The 22,329-nt window shown below is 53.3% G+C and overlaps 1 protein-coding gene across 1 annotated transcript; it reads right to left on the reverse strand.

Annotated features, from left to right (window-relative positions):
* Window positions 1–531: 531 nt before the first annotated feature.
* Window positions 532–20,360, reverse strand: SLC38A8 (solute carrier family 38 member 8; the record flags this gene model as incomplete). The annotated part of the gene is made up of 10 exons (XM_081119382.1): window positions 532–736; window positions 2,131–2,182; window positions 3,652–3,860; window positions 4,259–4,406; window positions 5,748–5,862; window positions 8,458–8,515; window positions 11,927–12,028; window positions 12,858–12,999; window positions 16,502–16,700; window positions 20,178–20,360. The coding sequence occupies 10 exons, from the start codon at window positions 20,358–20,360 to the stop codon at window positions 643–645; spliced, it is 1,302 nt and encodes a 433-aa protein (XP_080975508.1). The 3' UTR covers window positions 532–642.
* Between the last annotated feature and the right edge of the window lie 1,969 nt (window positions 20,361–22,329).

Here is a 22,329-nt window from a genome sequence, read left to right on the forward strand (position 1 = left end):
GCCCATGAGTTGAACTATGTATCCCAGAAATATTAAGTTCAAGTCCCAACCTCTGGAACCTGTGGATGTAACCTTATTTGGAAACAGGATCTGTGCACACCCTAATTGAGTAACGATGAGGTCATACTGAATCAGGGTGGGTGCTAATCCAATCACTGTGTCCTTACAAGAGGAGAGAAAGTTGGACACAGACGCAGACGGAAGAAGGCTATGTAGAGATGAGAGCAGAGACTTAGAGAGCTGCATCTACAAGCCAAGGAACACCAAGGATTCCTGGCAATCCCAGGAGCTGGAAGAGGCAGGAAGGATCCTCCCCTGCAGCCTTCAGAGGGAGTGTGGCCCTGCTTGCACCTTGACCTCTGACTCCTAGCCTCCAAGACTATGAGAATAAAATCTGCTATTTTAAGCCAGCAGCCTGTGATCATTTGTTAGGGCTGCCCCAGGACACTAAAGCTCTCCCCTCACCATTGCACCAGAGACCCTTTGAACGAGCAGAAGCCCCAGTGAGCAGCCTGAGAAGGCAGAGGTATTAGTTTCTCCAGCATCTTTATGATGGGATTACACTGGCCTCACGGCTGGGACCAGGGAGCCCCACCAGGGTGACCCATGGAGGCCCCCCTCCTGCCCAGGCATGGCTGCCCCTCACAAGAGCTCCAAGACAGCTTCCACTGTGCTCTGCCCGAAGATGAAGGTGCCAATGAGCACAGACACCACTCCCCAGGCCTCCAAGCAGCACCTGCCAAGTCAACAAATCCATGTCAGCACGCATATTTCTGGAGTTCTGCACAGACAAGCCAAGCACACGCAGAAAACTTATTTGAAGCCCAATAGCCACCGGTTTGGAAAAAAGTCAGGGTACCCTTCCTTCTGGAGGGATGGGTTCCTGAAACAACAGGAGAGAAAGTCCCCAAGGCAATTTAAAAATCTCCAGCTGTTATTTCATAACCTCATTCCTGTCCAATATTTTATCAAAGCCGAAGAAATGGGAGGAAGGATTCACTAGTTCCAGACTCCCTTTCCATCCCTGTTCCTTTTGGGGTGGGGGGAAGAAGTCCCGAAAATAAGGGGGAAGGAGAAAGCCCTAAGTCACACACGATCAGGGCAGTGGTGAGACGAGCACGCAGGAGGCAGAGGTGGCTGGAACTGGCAGCCATCAAGGCCACATCTCCAGCTTCATAATGTAACCAAAAGACGGTGCGACAGTGAGACAAGAGCGATGATAATAAGATTCCCACAAAATGACAGGGCCACCAGAGATATTTCTGGCCCCATTAACAAAGGCCACAAGGGTCCGTTGTCATGGAAAGACCATCTTTCGTCAAGCAGCATCTCAGAGAGGCAATTTGGTGCCATAAACATCCACCCATCTGAAGTGGGGAGAGCAGGGTGACTGTGACCGGGGGCTACAGGGCTCCTCAAAGCAGCTCTGATGGATCAGAAGGCCCTAAAGCAGCTCTAGAATTAAAAATATCTTGAAAGCCTATCACTAAACTATTGTGGGCTAGGATCAGGCACAGAACAAAAGCAGCAGGACTTCAAAGAGTGCTACAGGAACAAGCTGTGTAGGGGCCCTCAGACAATTGGGAGCCAGCTCTGAGCCCAAGGCAGGGTTAGAGACACCCAGAAAAAAATTTCTCAACCCAGAAGGGAACCATACTAAGCCTGCCACTGCAGGAAAGCCAAGCTTGGGTAGTGGGAGACGGAAGTGCTGGCTGCAGGTGGGACCCAAGTCCTTGGCTGCTGTAACTTAAGAGCATCTGTAATTGGCTGAATGGTGGTCCCCCAAACTCACATCTACCTAGAACCTGTGAATGTGACCTTATTTGGAAATAGGGCGTTTATCAGGAGGACACCAAATCCACATAAAGCTCCAACCACAGACCATAACCTTCAGAGCCAAAGGGAGGGCCAGGCACAGACTGAAAGATAACAGGCCATGGTGCTGCTGGCCTGGGTTCGAGTCCCGGCTCAGACTCCCTCGCACTGTGTGCACACACCCCTACTCCTGTGGCCAGCAGTTTTCTCATCTGGAGGATGACAGGATCTCCAGAGCCCCTCCTGCGCTCACATTCCCTTCACTCAGAGCCCCTTAGAACACCCACATTGCCACCCTCACCGGGAGACACTTACTTGGCTCGCGGCCCTATTGGTTCGGTGCTGATGGCGCAGATGAGGCACAGACCTGCAGAGGAGACGGGGCCACCCAGCTCTTCATTATGGAGCCGGAGCTCTCGAGCTCAGTCAACACCCAGCAGGCACCCGAGAGGCCAGCGAGACCTTTGCTCAGGTGGCCCCTGGCTCACCCTGCTCATGGTGAGGTAGTGTACTGTGGTGCCCAAGGGCCTGATGTGACTCAGCATCTCCCTGAAACCTTGGCCTCTTGGAGCCTGCCTTACAGGTGACAGTGACAGCATACCTGCATGCCAGGGGCTCTGCGATGAGACACTCAGGGCCAGACTCGAGCCCATGCCTGGGATGAGCCCAACAGCTGGCAGCTGCCATTCTCTTGCCTTTCCTTTCCCTCTTTCTTCGTTTTTTCAATAATTGTGCTGGGATTTGAAGCCAGACAGCACTGCTTAAAGCTCCATGGCATGTCCCCTACCCCAACCCTGTCCCAGCCAGTCCTTCCCAGCACGAGAAACAGCTGGAGCTAGTGGCACCACCCAGACCCCAAATGAGCATGACTGAGGCAGCAGCTGGACCAGGAGGCCAAAGGAGGAGGCGCTCTGACCTCAACAATCATCTGAAAGTGCTTCCCAGGGGCAGAGCGGAGCTGGGTGTCCCCCCGAGACCAGCACCCCCTTGTAGGGACTCCTCCTTGTAGGCAGAAGGCTCTTCGAAGGTGACGAAAGCGTGGCCCTGAGGCCTTGGCCTCCACCGTTTCCCAGTACCCACAACCCTCCGGACACTCTGATATTCACTAACATTGGCAAGGTTCCCTAAGACATTGTTAGAAACCGTGTCTGCCTCCCAGGTCGGGGACAAAGTGGGATGAAGATTTCATGGGGTGCCTTTGAACCATATGAATTTCATGTAATTGAACACTTTTTTTTTTTTTAAATCCTCACCCGAGGATATTTTTTCCATTATTGCTTTTCAGAGAGAGTGGAACGGAGAGAGAGAAACATCGATGTGAGAGAGACACGCCAACTGGTTGCCTCCCACACGTGCCCCGACCGGGGCTGGGGATTCATCCCACAACCGAGGTACGTGCCCTTGGCTGGAACAGAACCCAAGACTCTTCAGTCCTCAGGTGGATACTCTAACCACTGAGCCAAACCGGCTAAGACACTGGAAACACTTTTTAAAAAATGAAACAAAATCCTGCAGCGTGTGGTGGCAGCGGGAGGTGGGGAACGCTGTGCGGCCGACTCGGGCCTGCTACGCACCTGCCACACCAGCAGGAGGCCCCAGGCCTCGCCCTGTCTGGGGGTGGGGAGCTCCCTTCAGGTGCACCCATCGAGGCACAGAGATGTTTAATGAGGGAAGGTCTGCAAAGCCCCCGCCCACACCTGGCCAGTAAACAGGGCTGGGACCATCCTACCTACATGAGCTCCCACTTTCAGACCCCTGATCCCCGCCATAGGGACTCCCTGCTGAGAGGGGCATGAAAGGATAAGCAGGCAGGAGACTGGGAAGCGGGCGCCTCACCTGGGAAGATGAAGATGAAGAAGGAACTGACGCCACCGATGATGCCGATGATCTTGCTGAGGTCCGGCACGAACAGGGTCATGGCGAGCGTCACAGCGACCCACAGGACGGTCAGCAGCATCCGGACCCCCATCCCCGAGGGGTCGGCCAGGGCCCTGGGCCCACACGCCTGACCACAGCTCCTCCTCCAGAAATCCTGCATCACCGACCTGGAGGCCACGCCAGCACAGGCACACACAGGCTCCCGGGGCTCCAGCCCTTGCACCTGCCTGCCATTGGGCACCCTAGAGCCCCCTCCCCTTTGCCCCGCACACCAGAGGCTTACTCCCCAGGCACTGCGCTAGCCCTCAGGCAGTGCATGCCAGGCAGCCAATAGCGAGGGGCCACATGGTGGGTCGTCAAGGGCGGGCTTGAGACCAGGCTCCAGTCCTGACACTACCACCTGGTGACGCTGGGCCAGTTACCTAATTATCTGCCCCGTCTACTCTATGAAGCGGAGATGATGGCCGTCCCCACAGCACACCAGCTAGCAGTGCCTGGCACGTACTAACCCATGATACATGTCGGTGCCCTGTGCTGAAGAGTGTCCCCACCAAGCCAGCCTCACCTCCCCAGGAAGAGCACAATGGGGTAGGCGGTCACAATGGAGACGGCAAAGAGGATTCGGGCAATGACGATGACACCATCGTTCCCTGGGTAGGACATCAAGATGTCTGCAGAAACTTCTGCCCCGAAGGTCAGGAAGCCATAAACACCTGGGAGGTAGGAAGGGTGGCAGCCAGGGAGCTGATTAGGAAACACTGTGCCCCATCCCGATTCTGATACACCCAGCTTCTACCACCTCTGAGGTTTTCCCTAAGAGCCGATAGAAGGTTCTAGAAGAGTTCTCTGCTCTGCCATTTCCCAAAACTTTCCTGTCTTCAGCCTATGTGATACTCTTTTTCTAACTCAAAAGTCCCGCTGAGCAAACTATTGCTAATTCTTCTTTCAAATAGCCCACCAGGGGCCTGTTCATGGAATGGGCACTGCTGGGAAGCACACAGCGCTCTGAAAACTGTATCAACTGTATCAGTGCCTTCCATGCACTATCATCCCACTCCAATAGCACTTAGAGAAAGCAGTTGGCAGTGCACCTATTTTCCTGATGGGGGAAACCAAGACCCAGGTGTCAACAATTGCCAGAATCACGCAGACAACTAGTTAGCACAGAACCAGGTCCAGCGCACCAGGCCCCTTGCCTGCCACCCAACGCTCTCTCTCTCACATCCCAGTCACTGGCCCTGTCCTGAGACACCCATCTCTGGCTGAGAGTTGTGGCTCATTGTGGTCCCATGATCCTGCAGGCCTTGGACTTGAACCATCTGGATGTGACTCTCAATGGCTGGGTCATGAACCTCCAATCCAGGGGCCACAGACTGACAGGGACCTGAGAGGTCACCCAGCAAGTTTCTTGAAACCATGGTGTCCAAGGCACCTGACACATTCTCTGTAGCCCCAAGAGTTCCCAAGTCAGTGGCCTCAATAGGCAACAAAAGAGCAAGCCTCTGAGCTGCAGGAAGGTGCCCAGAAGTCAGCCTGAGCCTGGGGCCTGGGCTGTGCCGTGGGCATGCTGTGTGACCTTGGGCACATCACAGCCCCTCTCTGAACCACACTTCCATCACCTTTAAAGACCCTTCTGCCTACAGCACAGGTTTGTGAGCACCCAAATCCATTGAATCCATGAGAGCACTTTGTAAATTGCTACCCAGATGTAATGCTATGATGACCACCATCATTATCACTGTCCTATCAGACAGCGGTGGGCAGCGGGCACGGAGCAGGGGCGTTGGAGACAGCCGGGCCAGGATTAGGGTCACAGCTCTGCTATATATAGTTTGGAGACCTTGGCCAAACCATGGAAGCCCTCTGAACCTCAGTTTCTTCATCTCTGAAATGGGGACTTTCCTATGGTGTGTTAAGGATTAAAAGAACAAAGACATTCAAACTGCATAGGACTGTGCCCAGCACACTGCAAGCTCTCTATAAATACTCATTATTTTTCCCATTTCTCCTGCCGATCCCTACACAGTCCCTCAGTGCTCCAGGTAGGGCCTTACCTATCAGCGAGTAGACAAGGCAGCAGGCCAGCAAGGACAGCAAGGAGACCAGGGCCCAGTGGGACAGGCTCTGGTTGCGCATGCTGCAGTAGATGGAGACAGCGGCTTCATGACACTGGAAGACAGAGGCGGGTACAGTGGGGCAGCTGGGCATTAGATTCACCTAGAACAATCTACAAAGCATCAGTGTCCCAAAATATAGGAAACCACCCAAATGTCCACCAATTGTAAAAGGCATAAGTAAATTGCCAGATATTCATATGGTGGAATATTACATGGCAATGAAAAAAGATGAACACACCACACCTCAACAAGAAAGAGCCTCAACAGCGCTAATGTTTTCAATGGAAGCCAGACACATGTTATGTGAAGTTTGAATTACAAGCCAAACAAGCCTGCACAGGGGCCATCCTGTGCATTGTAGGATGTTGAACAGCATCCCTGGTCTCGACCCACTAGATACCAGGAACATCTGCCCATTTGGGAGGGGCTGGAGGGCACGGGCCTCGGTCCTGAGTGCAGCTGCTGTGGCAGCAGCCAGCCCAGGGTGAGCTCACAGTACCTTCTAGGACAACTAGCCTTGGGGTACCAATGTATCTTTCACTTGCTGCCCCCAGACTTCTGAGGTGGGACATAACTCAGCCATGAAAAGGAACGGAGCACTGACACACACTGCAGCGTGGATGAAGCTAAGAACACGATGCTGAGTGAGAGAAGCCAGCACAAAGGACCGCGCACCGTAGGACTCCATTCATACGAACCGCCCACAACAGGCAGAGACAGCGAGGAGACTCGTGGTTGCCAGGGGCTGAGGGAGGGACGAGGGGCTGGGAGTGACTGGCAACAGGTACAGGGTTCCTCGGGGGTGATGACATGGTCTAAAATGGACTGTGGCGATGGTTGCACAGCTCTGTGGATGTAACAAACACCACTGGATGTTGTACTTTAGGTGGGTGAAATGCATGCTATGTGAGCTCCATCTCAATAAAGCTATTTTAAAAAACAACAGAGAAGTCCAGAGTGTGGCCAGAGTGGCTGGGAGCAGAGCCTGCACTCCACCTCTGCTCCCCTAGGCCCCTCTTACCAACTCTGTGCAGGCTGGTGGGGGGTACCCCACTGCTACATGTGGGGGCAGTGTTGGAACCAAGTCAGAGCTCCTAAGAGGTGGCCTCCCCTTGGCCGCACAGCCCCTGCAGCCATGCCCCACTCCTCACCCCACTTCCCATCACCATCCACATCTACTCTCCGCCACCCAGATCTCTGATTCCCCAAGCCAGACCCTGGCAGCCCCGCTGCTGGCCTCAGCCCCACCCCACCCCCACCCTGCAATTCACATCTTTTCCCAACTCCCCATATTGCATCTGTGTTCCTAGAAACGTCAGCCAGGTCTCGGTTGCTAGGAGAATGGGATGAGGGAGCCGAGGCAAAGGTGAGGGGGACACCCTGGTAAGCGTCTGAAAAGCAGCCCCCAGTACGAGTTTGTCACACCATATGGTGCTCAGGCGCTAGAGAGAGGGAATGTTAAGCCACATCCAGACAAAGAGTTGACAGCAAAATCACCGCTTTAGATCTTTCAAAATATTGGGTGTGCATGAAAAATGTGAGAAATTCCTATAAACGGCTTGCTAAGCCCAGAAGCTATGCCATCAATTCATTTATAAGGAAGAGAAATGGAAATGTTTCAGGATTTTTTTCAAAAATGTTTCTCAAAGAAAATGCAAGATGAAGAACAGAAACAGGAGCTAGCTGATGGATAAAGGCAGACAAAACTCAAGGTAGGAAGCTGAGACCCCACTCCTGAACCAGTTCCCCCTCTGAACCTAATTTTGCTTTGGGGCGGTTTTGTTATTGGTGTGGTAGGTAGGTTTTTAGGAGACAGGCAAATCTTTCCTGAAATAAACAGTGAAAGAATGGAGTCAGCTGCCACCTGCTAGGAGCCTGGAAAACCTGGAGAGAGATCGGAAGGCAGGGAACAGAGCCCACACCCTCCACTGTACCTCCAGCACCCCGTGGGGCACCCACCTAGCAGAGCCTTTCCAGCTCTGCAGACCCACCAGGCACGCTCTCCCCGCCCCCCCCCCCCCCCCCCCCCGTGCTGTCCTCTCCAGCTGGACTGCCCTCCCCTCGCCTCGCCGCCTCCCACACACTCTTCAAGAGGCCTTTCAGAAGTCAGTGCCTGAACCCCCCCAGGACCGTATCAGAAGCCCCTCAGCTGGACAGCCCATTCTCACGCCAAGACTTTCTATCAGAAATTCTGTGTATTCTGCCCCATGCCCCCGCCATGCAGCCACCTGCACACCTTCCAGACGCTCTTGCCTCCAAGCCTCTGAAGTAGGACCCTTCCTTTCCAAGGCCCCTGGGGGAAAACCCACTAGGCATTCTGCCTGAGGAAGTGGGCAGCTCTAGGTGTCCAGGCCTGGTGAGGATTTCACAGAGGGGCAGGTGCTGAATCCCCACACTCTACCCTGGACCCAACAAGGATGCTGCTGCTGTTGGCTGCTAGAGGCAACAGGGTTCCCAAGTTCAGTGGCAATTCACCCCTCACCGAGCCCAGATTCCAACACACATGCACAGCCTCAGAAGACAGCCCATCGCATCCTGGAACAAGTCTTCAAACCTCTCCTGCCAGGGAGGCCACAGTCTCCCAAGGGAGCAGGGAGTCACCAGAGCCTGAAAATGCCACTCTCTTCAACACTGACACTAAGATTACCTGAAATCCAAAGCAGATGGTGGGGAAGACACTAAATACGGAGACCCAGGAGGCAGGACTGCAAATAGATGAGAACAGGTGTTTATTACAAGAAGTTAAATTCAAAACAACCTTCAACCTGAAGACAAGTTTTAAACAGTACCAGGAAGATGTAACTAAGCATGACTATAAAATGAATTTTTTGCCCAACTGGTTTTGCTCAGTGGCTGATCGTCAATCCATGAACCAGGAGGTCACCGGTTCGATTCCCAGTCAGGGCCCATGTCCAGGTTGGAGGTTCAATTCCCCAGTAGGGGGTGTACAGGAGGCAGCCAATCGATGATGTTTCTCTCTCATCGATGTCTCTATCCCTCACCCTTCCTTTCTAAAATCAATAAAAATATGCATATATTAAAAATGTATTTTTAATTATTGCATCCACTACCAGGTTTGGGGAGATGGGAAAGGATGCATGTTAGATGTTGCACTTCCTAGTTACATTTGTGCTGACATTTTGGTAACTTGACATTCTCTGTGCCGGAAGAACTTGGAAAGGGCATGACTAGCAGGACCTTCCTCTGAGGCTGCCTGTTCCCAGTGAGGTTAGGGGCTGGGGAGCACAGGCAGTCTCCATCAAACAGACCCTAACAGTGCAGGGATGGCTTGACCTCTGCCCAAGCTGCCAAAAAGGACAGATGTGTGCATGGGGCCGAATTTTCAGGATGGTGGCCCTCCAGCTTCCTTTAACAAGCAGCTCTAGGTACAAAGAACCCAGCACCTTTAGGGGCATATAGTGAAGTGGGGTGCAAACAACACCTGCTACAGAATCAGGGTTTCCTGGTTGTACCAGAATAATGGCCCCCAAAGAGGCCCATGTCCCAATCCCAGGAACCTGTGAATATGTGAGCTGACATGACAGAAGGGAGTCTGCAGACATGAGTAAGATAAGGACTCTGAGATGTGGAGATTATCCTGGATCACCTGGCCCAACATAGCGCACGAATCCCTGAAATCAGCTTTTCCTGGCTTGGGCGCAGGAAGCTATGACTATGGAGGTGGGGTCAGAGAGAAGGAATGTTGCTGGCTTTAAAGATGGAGGCAGGGCCATAAGCCACGGAGTAGGGGTGTCCCCTAGAAGCTGGGAAAGGCCAGGAGACAGATTCTTGCCTAGAGCTTCCAAAAGGAACACAGCCCTGCCAACACCTTGATTTTAGCCCAGCGAGGCCCATTTTGGAATTCTGACCCCCCAAGTTGTGAGAGAGTAAATGCATGTTGTTTTAAGCCCCCAGGTTGGTGGTAATTTGTTACAGCAGCCACTGGACACATGCACAGTGGTGTCTCCAGCTCTGTGCTGCCTACTGGCTGATTCCTAACTCTGGATGGGGCTCACGGCGCCTTCCCATCAGGCTGGGCCTCCCTGACTTTCTTCAACAGCCCTGTCCCCTGGCGCCAGGCTTCCTATTCACAGCCAGGAGCAGATTGCCCATGTCTGCACTGCTCCACCAGCCTGCCTGCGTCCTCTGGGCCCACACTGCAGCCCTGTGGAAGAGACAGTTTGAGCTCCAGCCTCAGGTTCAGTCCCCAGAGCACAGGACTCCCCTCCCCTGAGTCCAACCAGGCTGCAGATCAGCAGTGAGTCCAGCCCTCTCCTCATTGGTTCTTCCTTTTCTAAGAGATTGTCCATCAGCATGAACAGGGGCTGGGGCCTCTGTCCCTCTTATCCCCTGCCTATTCCTCTGCTCCCCTGATCAGAAGTACTCCTTCTTGCCTCCTTTCCTTTCTCCTGAACCCAATCCACCCCGGCCTTCACCTCTCTCCTGCCCTGACCAACTAATGCCACCAGGCTCCAAATCGATGCCCAGGGCTCAGTCCCCCGTGAGCCAGGAGCAGCATTTAGCAACAATCACACCAACCTTCCTGACATTTTGTTCACTGACACCTGAGACCTACCTTGTATTGTCCTCTATCCTGGTTGAATAGTGTCCTGTCAGGACGATCCTCTCTGTCTTACCCACCCTAGGAAATGGCACTGCCAGCCTTCCTGTTGCTCAGGCCCAAATTACATCCACGTGGCAAACTCAGGATGAAGCCTATAAATGTAATTAGCTAAATTAAGATAAGGTCATAGAGTAGGTTGGGTGCTAATGCAACGACCGGTGTCCTTATAGGAAGAGAAAAGAGACACCCAGGGCGAGGCGTGACGCTGGAGGCAGAGACTGGAGTGATGCATCATCCTGCAGCCAAGGATCACTGACAACTCCCAGGAGCTGGTAGAGGCAGGAAGGATCCTCCCCTAGAGCCTCCAGAGGGAGCTCGGCCCTGCTCACCCCTCGATTTTGGACATCTGGCCTCCAGAACTGAGACAGGATACATTGCTGTTGTGTTAAGCCACCAGGTTTGTGGTCATTTGTCACAGCAGCTCCAGGAAGCTAACACATCTGACTCCACAGCCCTCCTGCCCCCTGACCTCCCCCTGCTGGACAGAGCACTGTGGGTTCCCAGTACAGTCCTTGCCAGGCTCCTCACTTTAAATGCCATCTCTGAGCTGACACCAACATTTCTCCCCCAGCCCAGGCCATTCTCTCTCTCTCTCGCTGAACTCCGGACACACAGGTCTGACAAGCTACCTGGCATCTTCATTCAGATGTTCAAAGCCGACTCCAACTTCACCCCCCCCCCCCCCCCCCCCCCGGCACCCTCCCTCAGCCACCTGCTCCTCTCTGTCCTATCCACCCTAGGAAACAGCACCGCCAGCCTTCCTGGTGCTCAGGCCCAAAGCTCAGAGTCACCCTGAACTCCTCTCCCCCACTCTACTTCCCAGCTGTCAGCCAGGAGGGGCCACATGATTTGCAGGGCCCAGTGCAAAATGAACATGCCGGAACCCTGTTCCACAATGATTAACCAGGTTGGGGTGGTGACAGCAGGGCGTTAAACCAAGTGTGAGGCCCTTCTGAGCGCAGGGCCCTGGGTGACTTCATAGCTCACATGCTTATGGAGCTGGGCTGTCACCAGCAGATCTGATTTCAAGCCCCTGCTGTGCTCAAAACCCTGCAGTGGCTGCCCAGCAAAACCCAGTCCTCACTGAGGCTCCGGGTCCCCACAGGACACCCTCGCCCCACCCCACTCTTGGCCTTGCTCCGGCTGTAGGGCCACATGGCCTCTGTTCCCGTTCCCTCTGCCTAGGCACCGGCATCGTGCTGGCCAGTTCTGCTGCCTCCAGGCTGTGGGGCCACTTCTACAAAAGACTAGGAGCCCCAGGGTGGTGAGGCGCTTAGTGTTTTGTGTCCTTTGGCCTGTCTCTGGTCCTAACAACAGCTATGTCCATTCTGAAGGGGGCAAGGGGCCTTTGCTGGGCTTTAGGGCATCAAGAACGCCAAAGATTTCACAGAGAGGAGCGGGCTCTGTGCAAACCTCAGGGGAGGAGTATCCTACCTTCAGGACCCCCTGCAGCACCCCAGGAAGCCATGGAAGGCTGTCCCCTCAGACTCACCTCAGCACAGGGAGGGGCTCACGAGGAAGACCCTGGGGCCCAAGGTAATACTGCACCATGATGACCAGGGCCAGGTAGCAGGAGGCCAGGGTGCCTAGGAAGCTAACACACATGCATGACCATAAACACAGAGCGGAGAGAATGCCAGCTCTGCCCACACTAGCAAGGTGTCGGGCAAAGTTCCCACGGCTCTGAGCCTTGCTTTCCCTATCAGCACAGTGGGGACAGCGGGAAGACCACTTCAGGCAGGACTGTTCTCAGGCCCAGAGTTCAGATCGGTGGAGTTCCCAAGCGGGCCACACCTGTGAGGCTGTGATGGCCATTGGGATCCCCATCTCTCCAAGGACAGCCACACAGCTGCTCAGACGTGGCATCTAAGTCAGGGCACCGACTTAGGGGAGGAGGACCCCTGACTCAGCTGGGGGGTGTGTGCAAAAGAGACTATGGAGGGTTGGGGGCACCTAGGGGGTTCGAGTCCCCTGCCCACTGTCTCTCTATTTCCAAGATAAAAAGTCCATTGTTACTCTGAACACACAGGGAAAACATAGGTTCCAAATTTGTATAATACTTTTGCCAGACTTAATTTTTTCAAAAATATACGTAAAGCCACAGACCACAATATGAAAACGTGTGTGTACGTCTGTGTCTCTGTGCCTGTGTATATGCATGCGTGGGCATATAAAGTCTGCAATAATGAAATAAAACATCAGCAGCAGGTTATGTCATTATGGTAGTTGTCTTTTGGGCTTCTCTATATTTTCTATCACACATATGTTACTTGTGTAATTTTTAACTTCTGTCCCCTTCTAATAGAAAGGCCAGTGCTAACAGCTCCCCTGCCAGAGGAGGACAGGAACCCGCCCCCCCAAACGTCAACTATGGTGGGGACCCAAAGCTTCTGCCCTACCAGGAGCCCTGCAGCTCCCCGTACCTCGTGGTTTTCTGGAAGCTGATCTCCCTTGGGGCAGACAGGGGCAGGATGACCAGCATGGAGAGCAGGGTCAAGGTGAAGCGCTGGTCGGTGTACCAGGGCTGCGGGGCTGGCGGTGTTCCAGGCAGGAGGAAGTCACATACTGCGGGAAGGCGGAAGGAGGCGGGGGCCACAGTGAGCCCCGCACGGCTCTCACCCAGCTGTCAGAGTCCTGGGCCCAGGCTCCCAGCTCTCAGTCCCTGGCAGTTTGCCATGGGCACTAAGTCAGCCCTGTGAGTCTAAAGGGATGGGACAAGCATGACAGGAACCCTGTCACAAGCCACCACGAATCTGGCTGCAGGAATTCATTCAACAGATGTTCACTGAGCTCCTTCTGCCAGCCAGGCACTGCTCTTCGGCTGGAATCCAGCGACAAGTGAGACAAAACGACCTACCCTTGAGGTACCTGGGCGCTTATGTTCTTGTAAAAGATCCATTTTGCTTCTGCTCAGGAGCTCAGTGGGTGTGTGGGGTCTAGCTGGGGCCTGGAGTGGCCTTTTGGTGAGGGTGCTGGAGTCACTGTTCTGTCACTGCTGCACAAAAAACGACCCCCAAACAGTGGCCTAGAGCAACCACTTGATTACCTGCCATGAACAGGATGTGAAGAATTGGGGCAGGGCTGAGCTGGCTACTTCTGCTCCATGTGGTACTGGTGGGGGTCACTAGGGGGTATCTAGTTGGTGGGAGGGCTAGTCTGGAGGGTTCTCGATGGTTCTCCCCACACCAGGTGCATGGTGGGGATGCCTGGGCTCAACTGGGCCTTCCTGCAGCCTTGGGGCCTCTCTGTATGGACCCCCACCAGTGGTCTAGCCCAGCTGGGGGCTCCCAGAGACCCAGGTGGAAATTGCCCATCCTCTTGAAGGCCAGCCCTGGAACTGGCATGGTGTCACATCTACCATACTCTGATTCAGGGGAGGGGACACATCCCACCCACCTCTCAGTGGAAGGCACACCAAAGAACCTGGGACCATCTCACTTCGCCACAGTAAGATGGAGAATTTGAAGTTGGTATCAGAGGCAAGACAGATGGGGGGAGGGGGATGGCGGCAAAGGGAAGATGGCTTGAGGCCGGAGCCCATGGGCTGAAGCGGCCCCTCCAGACCCACTGGGGGTGGCTGAGAGCTGAGTACTTGCACTGCCCTTTCTTTGTTCTCACCAAATGCTCAATAAAGCCAGCCATGCAAAGAAACAAATGCCTTATGAGAACAGCTTGTTTCTACTGAAATGACGCAAGGGACAGTCTCACATAGCGGTCACTGCACAGAGGCACCCATGTGGGAGGGGGAGGCAGGCGTTCTGGGCCAGAGATGCCAAGAGAATGCACGCACCAAAGCTGCACAGGGACCTGGGTGCATGTAGTGCCCGCATATGTGGGGTGCAAGCCCTCCATCCCTCTGATCTCCTGCAGCCAGGACACCCAGCTCTGACATCAGGGTTACACCGGCTCCTTCCCAAACCCGCACATTCTAGGACATTCCTCGACGTCCTCAGTGCCAACCACTTACAGTCAATGCATCTGTACCCAATACATTCGGTGACTTCCCCAACCTCCATGTAGCCCTCCTCCAGGAAGCCTGGACTGGCCTGCAGAAGGACATCCCTGAACACCTAACAGCTGCAGCTGCTGGGTGCAGTGTTCTAGAACTGTCCATCAGAAACACACAGGCAAGGCCCTCTCCTCCCGGTCAGCCCCGCACAGCCAGGGTGGCCTGGAACTCCTCGGCGCGCCACACCCGAGCCTGCGCGCAGCTTCGGAGTCCTCCTCACACAGCAGTATGGCCGGGTGACCGGAGGTGAAACTGACGTGACCCCGAGTTGCCACTTGGAATCAGGGCATTTTGTGCCCATTTACCCACCGCAGGTTCAGATCTACCGACCTCAACGCTTTATGGGATAAGAGTGCTGCCCAAAACAGAAGTCTTAAAATTCAATACCCCAGAGCCAGGGGCCTTTTCCTTCATGGTTAACATGACAGAGAACAAACCAAAGAAACAGCAAAATGGTGGGGCGCAAGCTAACCACATCATTAGTTACATTCCAATTAGAAGTCTGTCTGAGATCACAAGATGATAAAAAAGCAAGGCCCGACCACATGCTGTCTATGAGAAATGCACTTTGAAACCCAAGCCATAGTTAGGTTCACAGGGAATGAACGGAAGAGAAATACAGCATAAACACTGAGCTGACGGCAGAGGACTGCCTGTGTCTATAGCAGAGCAGGGTGATTTAGTGACAAAGTGTCACCAGAGACAAAAAGGGATATTTCATAATAATAAAAGGATAATTCGTGGGTGGGTGCCTAATGACAAAGCTGCAAGAATCATGGGCAAAAATGGACAGAATTAAAGACAGAAATAGATAAATCTGCAATCACAGCTGGCAATTTTAAAATATATATTTTTTAAAATATGTTTTTATTGATTTCAGAGAGAGGAAGGGAAAGATAGATAGAAACATCAATGATGAGAGAGTCATTGATCGGCTGCCTCTTGCACACCCTCTGCTGAGGATCGAGCCCACAGCCCGGGCATGTGCCCTGACTGGAAATTGAACAGCGATCTCCTAGTTCATGGGCTGACACTCAACCACTGAGAAATACTGGCCAGGCTCACAGTTGGCAATTTTAACACGCCAAAAATCAGCAAGGCTCTGGAAGATCTGATCAAAGCTGTGGACCACTGTGACCAGATGGAGAATTCTAGAACACTGCACCCAGCAGCTACAGAGGCACATCCTTTCAGAGCGCGTAAAATGTTCACCAAGACAGAAATGTGGGAGCCCATAGACAAGTCTCAAATGCCAAAAATGGAGATAACAGAGTGTGTTCTCTGACCACTTATACAATTAACCTTTAAAAGACGGCATTTAAAAGACAGCATCATACAAACTCCATATATTTTCCAGGATCAACTGTACAAATAATGGTTTCTTTCCTTTTGCCTGTAAAAAAGAACGTATATGCTTAGGTTTCTGGGTATTTAACCTTTAAAAGACGGCATTTAAATTCCGTCAGCATTTAAATTCGGCCAGCGGGACCCACTCCTTGCCGGGAACTAAAGTTCCCTTTCAGCGGACAAAGGTTAAGGTAGAACCCAAAAAAGGATCTAAAAAACTCCCGAATAATTAGAACGCAAACCATACAATGCTAAACATCGAAGAAGAAATCACAGCAAAATTTAACAACTGTTTTGAATGGAACAAAAATGAAAATAGGACATATCAAAATTGGTGGGATGCAGCAAAAAGCCGTGCTCAGAGGGAAATTGTTAGTGGGGAACTAGAGGCCGAGGTGCATGGGGTTTAGAGTCTCCGATGTCCCAAAACTCTAAGTGTTATTGGTTCTCTCTCATAGGGCTTCTTTGCAGCGGACCCCACTGGACATCCCAGCCACAGCCTCCCCTCCCCCCATGACTCTTTACTGTGCTGGCAATTACTAATTCCAAGCCTCCCTTCCCCAGGACGTTAGGAACTCAGGGGTGGTCTTGGTCTCCACTGTCCCTCCAGGGTCCAGCTCAGTGTCCATGTCCTGTTCATCAACCAGGAGCCAAAGGGGCATAAAGAGCACTGAATCCTGAGGCCACCCAGCCACCAGCACAAATACTTACGCTTCTCCAGCTGGTCCCCGATCACCCTGAGGAAGGCCACCGAGATCATGAGCAGGTTGACGATGAAGCAGGCCTCACACAGCTTCCCGATGGCAGGTCCACACAGCTCTGCAACCACACCCTGGTAGGTGACCTTGCCACTGATGGAGGCAGCATAGCCCAGGATGACCAGCCCACTGGTCAGGAAGACCAAGGAGACCTGCAGAGCAGGACTGTGGGCCAGGGTGTTGCCACAGGCCACCACCCCAGCCAGCTGCCCCCAGAGACTTCAATATGGCTCCCTCCACTGGGCCTCTCACCTGCAGAGGTCCTGGCTGCCTATGGCCTGGGGCCCCTGCCCTGAAACCAGAGTTACAGAGTAGGTGGACTGTCAAGGCCTCACTGGCTGTCAGTCTGTTTATCTGGCATTCATACCATTCTGCCCAGTTGGACAAATGAGGCATTAGAAACCCAGAGTCTAAATGACAGTGCTAAAATTGCATAGGCTTTATGTATAAAAGTGTATCACCTAATGAGGTACAACGTACCTCTATCAAGATACAGAACATTCTACCACAACCCTCACGTACCCTCCTGTCCTTTCCTGGTCACTTTCTGCCCCCATCCTGTCCCCAGAAGATACCACTGATCTAGTATTTTTCTATTTTGATATATTTTCATATCTGGCTTCTTCCACTCAGTATCACGTCAGTGAGATCCAGCCATACTGGGTGGTCAGTTGTTTCTCCTATTTTTGCCGAGTGCCACTCCACTGTACGGATATAGTCACATTGCTTCTTCCAGTCTGCTGCTGACACACATCTGGGTTGCTCTTAGTTTCTGGCTACCATGAATAAAGTGCTGAGCCCTCTAGAACAAGTCATTTTGAGCATGTACATTTTGTCATCCTGGACACACATTCGGGAGAATTGCTGGGTCAGAGAGTAGACGTGTTTTTAACTCTAGAAATTTCCAAACTGATTTCCAAAGTGTCTGTGCCCCTGGACACCCCCATCGATGCGTGGGAGCCCCCTTTACTGCATGGGGCTAACTGGTTTTGAGCCTCTCCAGGACCGACAGCTACCTGTCCCCAAATTGAACTTGGTCTCCAGGCCTCAACACCCCTGCCATGGTTCTGGGGAAAAGAATGATGCATGAGCTCGGGGATGCTCGGCCAAGATGCCTGGGGGAAGCTAGGATGGCCGTCTTCAGACACCACTCACAGCCCTGGACAAGCAGATTTGTTCTGCATTAGTCCAGAAGCCACAACTACAGCTGCTGAAGAGAAGCATCTAATTGAGCTGTGTGAGAGGAACTCAAAAGTTCAGAGTCAGGAGGAACGCATGGCCCAGTCCAGCCGCTGAGCCTTTGCCCATGCTGGTTCCTCCACATGCAACGCCCTCCCGCCTCCACCACTTCCCCTCCCTGGGGGGTGGGGGGAACGCCTACTCTTCTTTCCCCTTCCTTTCCAGGTCATTTCCTCCAGGAAGCCTCCCTGACACTTCACCCCAAGGTGGACTCAGCCCCCCATCCCAGGCTCTGCTAGGACGGTGGCTTTTTGGGTGCACCTGTGCTGAATGGTGGTCCCCAGAAGACAAGTTCACACTGTCATCTCCAGCACCTGTGCAAGAGACTTACTGGGCAGTCTCTGCAGATGTAATTAAATAAAAAGGGGTCTTTGCAGGTGTAACTAAGGACCTTGAGATGAGGCCATCCTGGATCATCTGGATGACCCTGAAATCCAATGACAAGTGCCTTATAAGAAACAGAAGAGAAGACATAAAGAGAAATCTCTGCTATGATGGAACAGAGGTTGGAGTGATGTGGCCACCAGCCAAGGGACACCTGGGGCCACCAGAAGCTGGTAGAGGCAGGAAGGATACTCCCTTAGAGTCTCGGGAGAGAGCAGAGCCCTGCTGACACCTTAATTTCAGACTTCTATGTCCAGGATGCTGAGAAGATACATTTCTGTTGTTTTAAGCCACTCAGTGTGTGGTCCTTGGTCTAGCAGCCCAAGGACACACTTACAACTGAACATATATTACAGGGTCTCCAACATCTCTCACCCACAGCCTCTAGGTTCTGTGAAGACTGGGCTTGTATCCATTTTTGCTTACCATTTAGCCCCCAGAGAAGAGTCCGGCACATAGCAGGAACTAAGGACATATTTGTGGATGAAGGGAAGGGAGGTGGGGACAGAGGGAGCCTCTGCCAGTGAGGCTTTCTCAAGAGGGACCCTGGCAGGATAGCAAAGAGCCCTTATTGTCCCACGCCCAGGCTCTGCCTCTGCAGCTTCTAAGACAGGGTCAAGTTCATTAAATTTCAGTAATCCTCCAATGCTAATGGGGTCATGAGAGACCTACAACCCCGCACCAAGGACCTCCTGGTAGTGGTGATGTTTAAATGTTCCCCCAGTCTGAGTCGGTGCCTTGTAAAGGGGAAGGGCAGAAGTCTGGCCGGCTAAGAGGAGGGGAGTGGCAGGGAGGGGCAGTGTGCTCATTACCAGCCCGATTCCTTCCCTTGTGCCGGGTTTCCATTTATTCACATCTTTAGACCACAATGTGCCAGCAATGCCAGCAGCTGTGTCACTTGGAGCTTGTCAGAAATGCAGTCTCAGACCCACCCTGAATCAGCATCTGCATTTCAGCAAGGTGCCCAGGAGCTGCTGCCCGAGTGTGGGGACTGGAGGCCCCTAGCTCTGCCTCACAGCGCTGCCTGCCACCCTCGACTGGCCACCTCTATGCCTGACCATGTCCCCTGCCCTGTAGCCTCAGGGCCTATCATGAACTCCAATGGCTGGAGAGGGAAGCTTCTTATTCATGGTCTGAAAGGGCAGCCTTTCTGCTGCATGCATCCAAACACAGCTACGTCCGCCCCTTTTGTGCATCTGGACAAGTTCTTCCATTTCCACTGGGGCTCAGCTCAACGTCACCTTTTGAGAGAGGCCTTCTCTGACCACCCCACTGTCATATGACAGTCCTGACACTACCCAACGTCTGAAATATCTTATTTGACTTCTTGTCTCCAGACTTGTGGCCTACAAACAGTTAGATGGGGTTATCAGCTGGCTGCCATGAAAAAGTGTTTGAGATGCCTGCCAAAGAGCTCACCACAAAACACAGGGCTCCTATCAGCCAGGAAAAAGAATCTTTGCAAATAAAATACAGCTGTGCTAATCAGTGGTTCTCCTCTGCTACAGAGGCTCAGCCCTGGGGCTCCTGGACAGGAAATTCAGGATGGAGCAAGCCCCTAGAAGTGGCTGCCTGCCTCTGACATGGCAGAGGGCCTGGCCCAGCCTGGGGTGGGGGGTGTCCCAGCTGGTCCTGGTCCTGACCTGATCCACACATGGCCTGAAGCTTTAGTCACGGATCTGAGACCAGCAGGCAAGTGAAGTCAATTAGCCAGGCGGTTGCTCAGAGGCCACGTGTTCTCAGCGCTTTCCCAGCTGAAAAGTCAGGTTGATTGGATCCAGGTGTTGTGCCAAGAACCCCCCCAACCCCCCCCAGCCCTGGCTGGCAGCAGCCCAGGCAGGTAGAGGGTGTTCTCTGCCCAGGTCTACAGTTATCTTCTCCCTTCATGAGTTTAGAGGGCAGGAAATCAAACCCCACACACGCGGTTACTAAGACAGGCAGCTCTGCAGACACACTGCTGAGGATCCTGCCCCGGGAACCCCCCAACACCCTCCGCAGGGGCTTACCAGCTCTATGAGGAAGGCGGCGCCCACCCCACTGGCCTTGTGGAAGGCCCAGGGGAAGCTGAGCAGGCCGGCCCCCAGCGCCGATTTCAGAAGGATGAAGGCTGCGCCCAGTGCGGATAGACCTGGGCTGGCGGCCGCAGGCTTTTCCAAAAGGCCTCTGCTTCCAGGGGCCTGTCGCTCCATGGCTAGAAGCAGCAGTGGGGTGGAGAGAGGGGACAGTTTTCGAGCTTTCTTCCCAGTTCACAGATGGTATCATTCTCTGGCTGCAACAGGTCTCCCCCCCAGTTGTCAGAGCTACCACATCTCCCTCTTCCTGTGCCTCGGCTCCCTCTTTACCTTATGCACGCATTGGCCCATCACTTCTGGTCCTCATGGCTTTCCACCCCAAGAAATGTCACTCCCTCCTCCTCTCCCCCCCCCTCTAGCTTTCTAGCCCTTTATCCCCACTCCTGCTCTCCCACCGGACCCCTCCTCCGCTTTTCTTCCAAACCTCCAACTCCTTCCTCCCCATCGCTGCCTTCACCCCTCCACTTCCCCACCCCTCCAACAGCCCTAGTCCTTACCACCAAATGCAGACTTCAAGGTGACAGTCCTTGGCTACTGGGGATGAACAGGGACTCAGGCTTGCTCCAGGTGGTTCAGATGCATTTCAAGGGCCCGGAGGGGCGGAAGAAGGAAGATTCTAGCTCTGCTGGGGTGGGTAATGAATGAGTCACGAATTAAGGGAGTCCTAAAGAGCATGTGTTTGGGTCATGTCCCAAAACCTAGGGGAACAGTGACATGAAGTCAGAGCCATCTGCCCCAAGAATTTGCAGCTTCTGAGACTTCTGGCCTGAGAAGAAGTCTTAAGACTCCCTCCGCTCCCCAACCCCAGCACAGGCGCCTCCCTGGGGGTGGGTCTTTCCCGGACTGCAGGAGTTTGAAAGGGAGTTCAGCTGGGAGAGATCAAGGGGGTACACCTGATCTCATAAACTGACCTAGGTCAGTTTCTCCAATGCCTCCTCCTTCCATGCCTGTCTGAGACCCCAAGTCTGAGGGATGGGGGTGGAAACAGCTTGGAGCTCAGCGTCTGCCACTTCTTAGCAACATCTCTACAAGCCTAGTTTCCCACCTGCACCAGGGGGTCTGTATACTCGCTTCGCAGTGGGGTACAGGAAACTGTAGACCAAGGCACATGAAGGCCCAGGCAGGCAGCAGGTACTCTGTGGAGAAGCTTCCCAATTCAATGCACACAGAATCACCTGGGGGTCTTGTAAAACGCAGATTCCTATTCATTCCTGCACGAGAGGTATTGAGAGTTCACGTTTCTCACAAGCTATTGGAGGCAGGTGCTGCTGGGGCCCGGACCATACTTTGAATAGAGACAGCTGATCCAACCCTACATGTTGTCCACTAAGATGGTAGAGTATAAAAAATGCTCTTGTTCTGGAAAATGCAGGCCCAGGAAGGTCAGATCTTGAATTCAGATGTGACTGTCTATCCCTGGCACTCAGGCTCAAAGCCCCTCGAGGGTGTTAAAACACAGATTGCAGGGCCCCATCCCTAGTGTTTCTGATTCAGTGGGTCTGAGGTGGGGTCTGAGAACCACCTTTGCTAACCAGCTCCCAGATGGTGCTGATACTGCTGGGGCAGGGTCCCCACTGCCTCCGTTAAACATTTTCAATGCCCAGCACCTCACCTGATCAGCCCCACACATTTTCTCCACGTGGTTTCTAACAGTCTCAATCTCTTGACTTTGTTACCTCCTTGCGGCCCACTCTCTTCATACCTTTGAGGGCTCTGCAGAGCAGGTGGCCAATAAGCGCTTGACCTGCAGTGGGGCCAGCCTTCCACCATGCACCAGTGAGAAGGAAGCAGGATTATGGCCTAGGAGCTCAGGTGGGCGACGTCTCTGGTAGCATTTACACTGACACCACGGGAGCAGTGCTCACTGTGAACCAGAGCTCACCCAATCCCAAGGGGCTGCTGCCATATTTGCACAGAGCAGGAACTGGAGAAGCCAGTTGTTCAAAAGGTCACCACTGGCTAGGTGGTTCAGTTGGCTGGAGCATCATCTTGTACACCAAAAGGTTGTAGGTTCAATTCCCAGTCAGGGCACATGCCTGGGTTGCAGGTTCAATCTCCAGTGAGGGGCATGCAGGAGGCAGCCGAC

Source organism: Miniopterus schreibersii (genome assembly GCF_964146895.1).
Source record: "Miniopterus schreibersii genome assembly, chromosome: 18".
Classification (NCBI taxonomy): domain Eukaryota; kingdom Metazoa; phylum Chordata; class Mammalia; order Chiroptera; family Miniopteridae; genus Miniopterus; species Miniopterus schreibersii.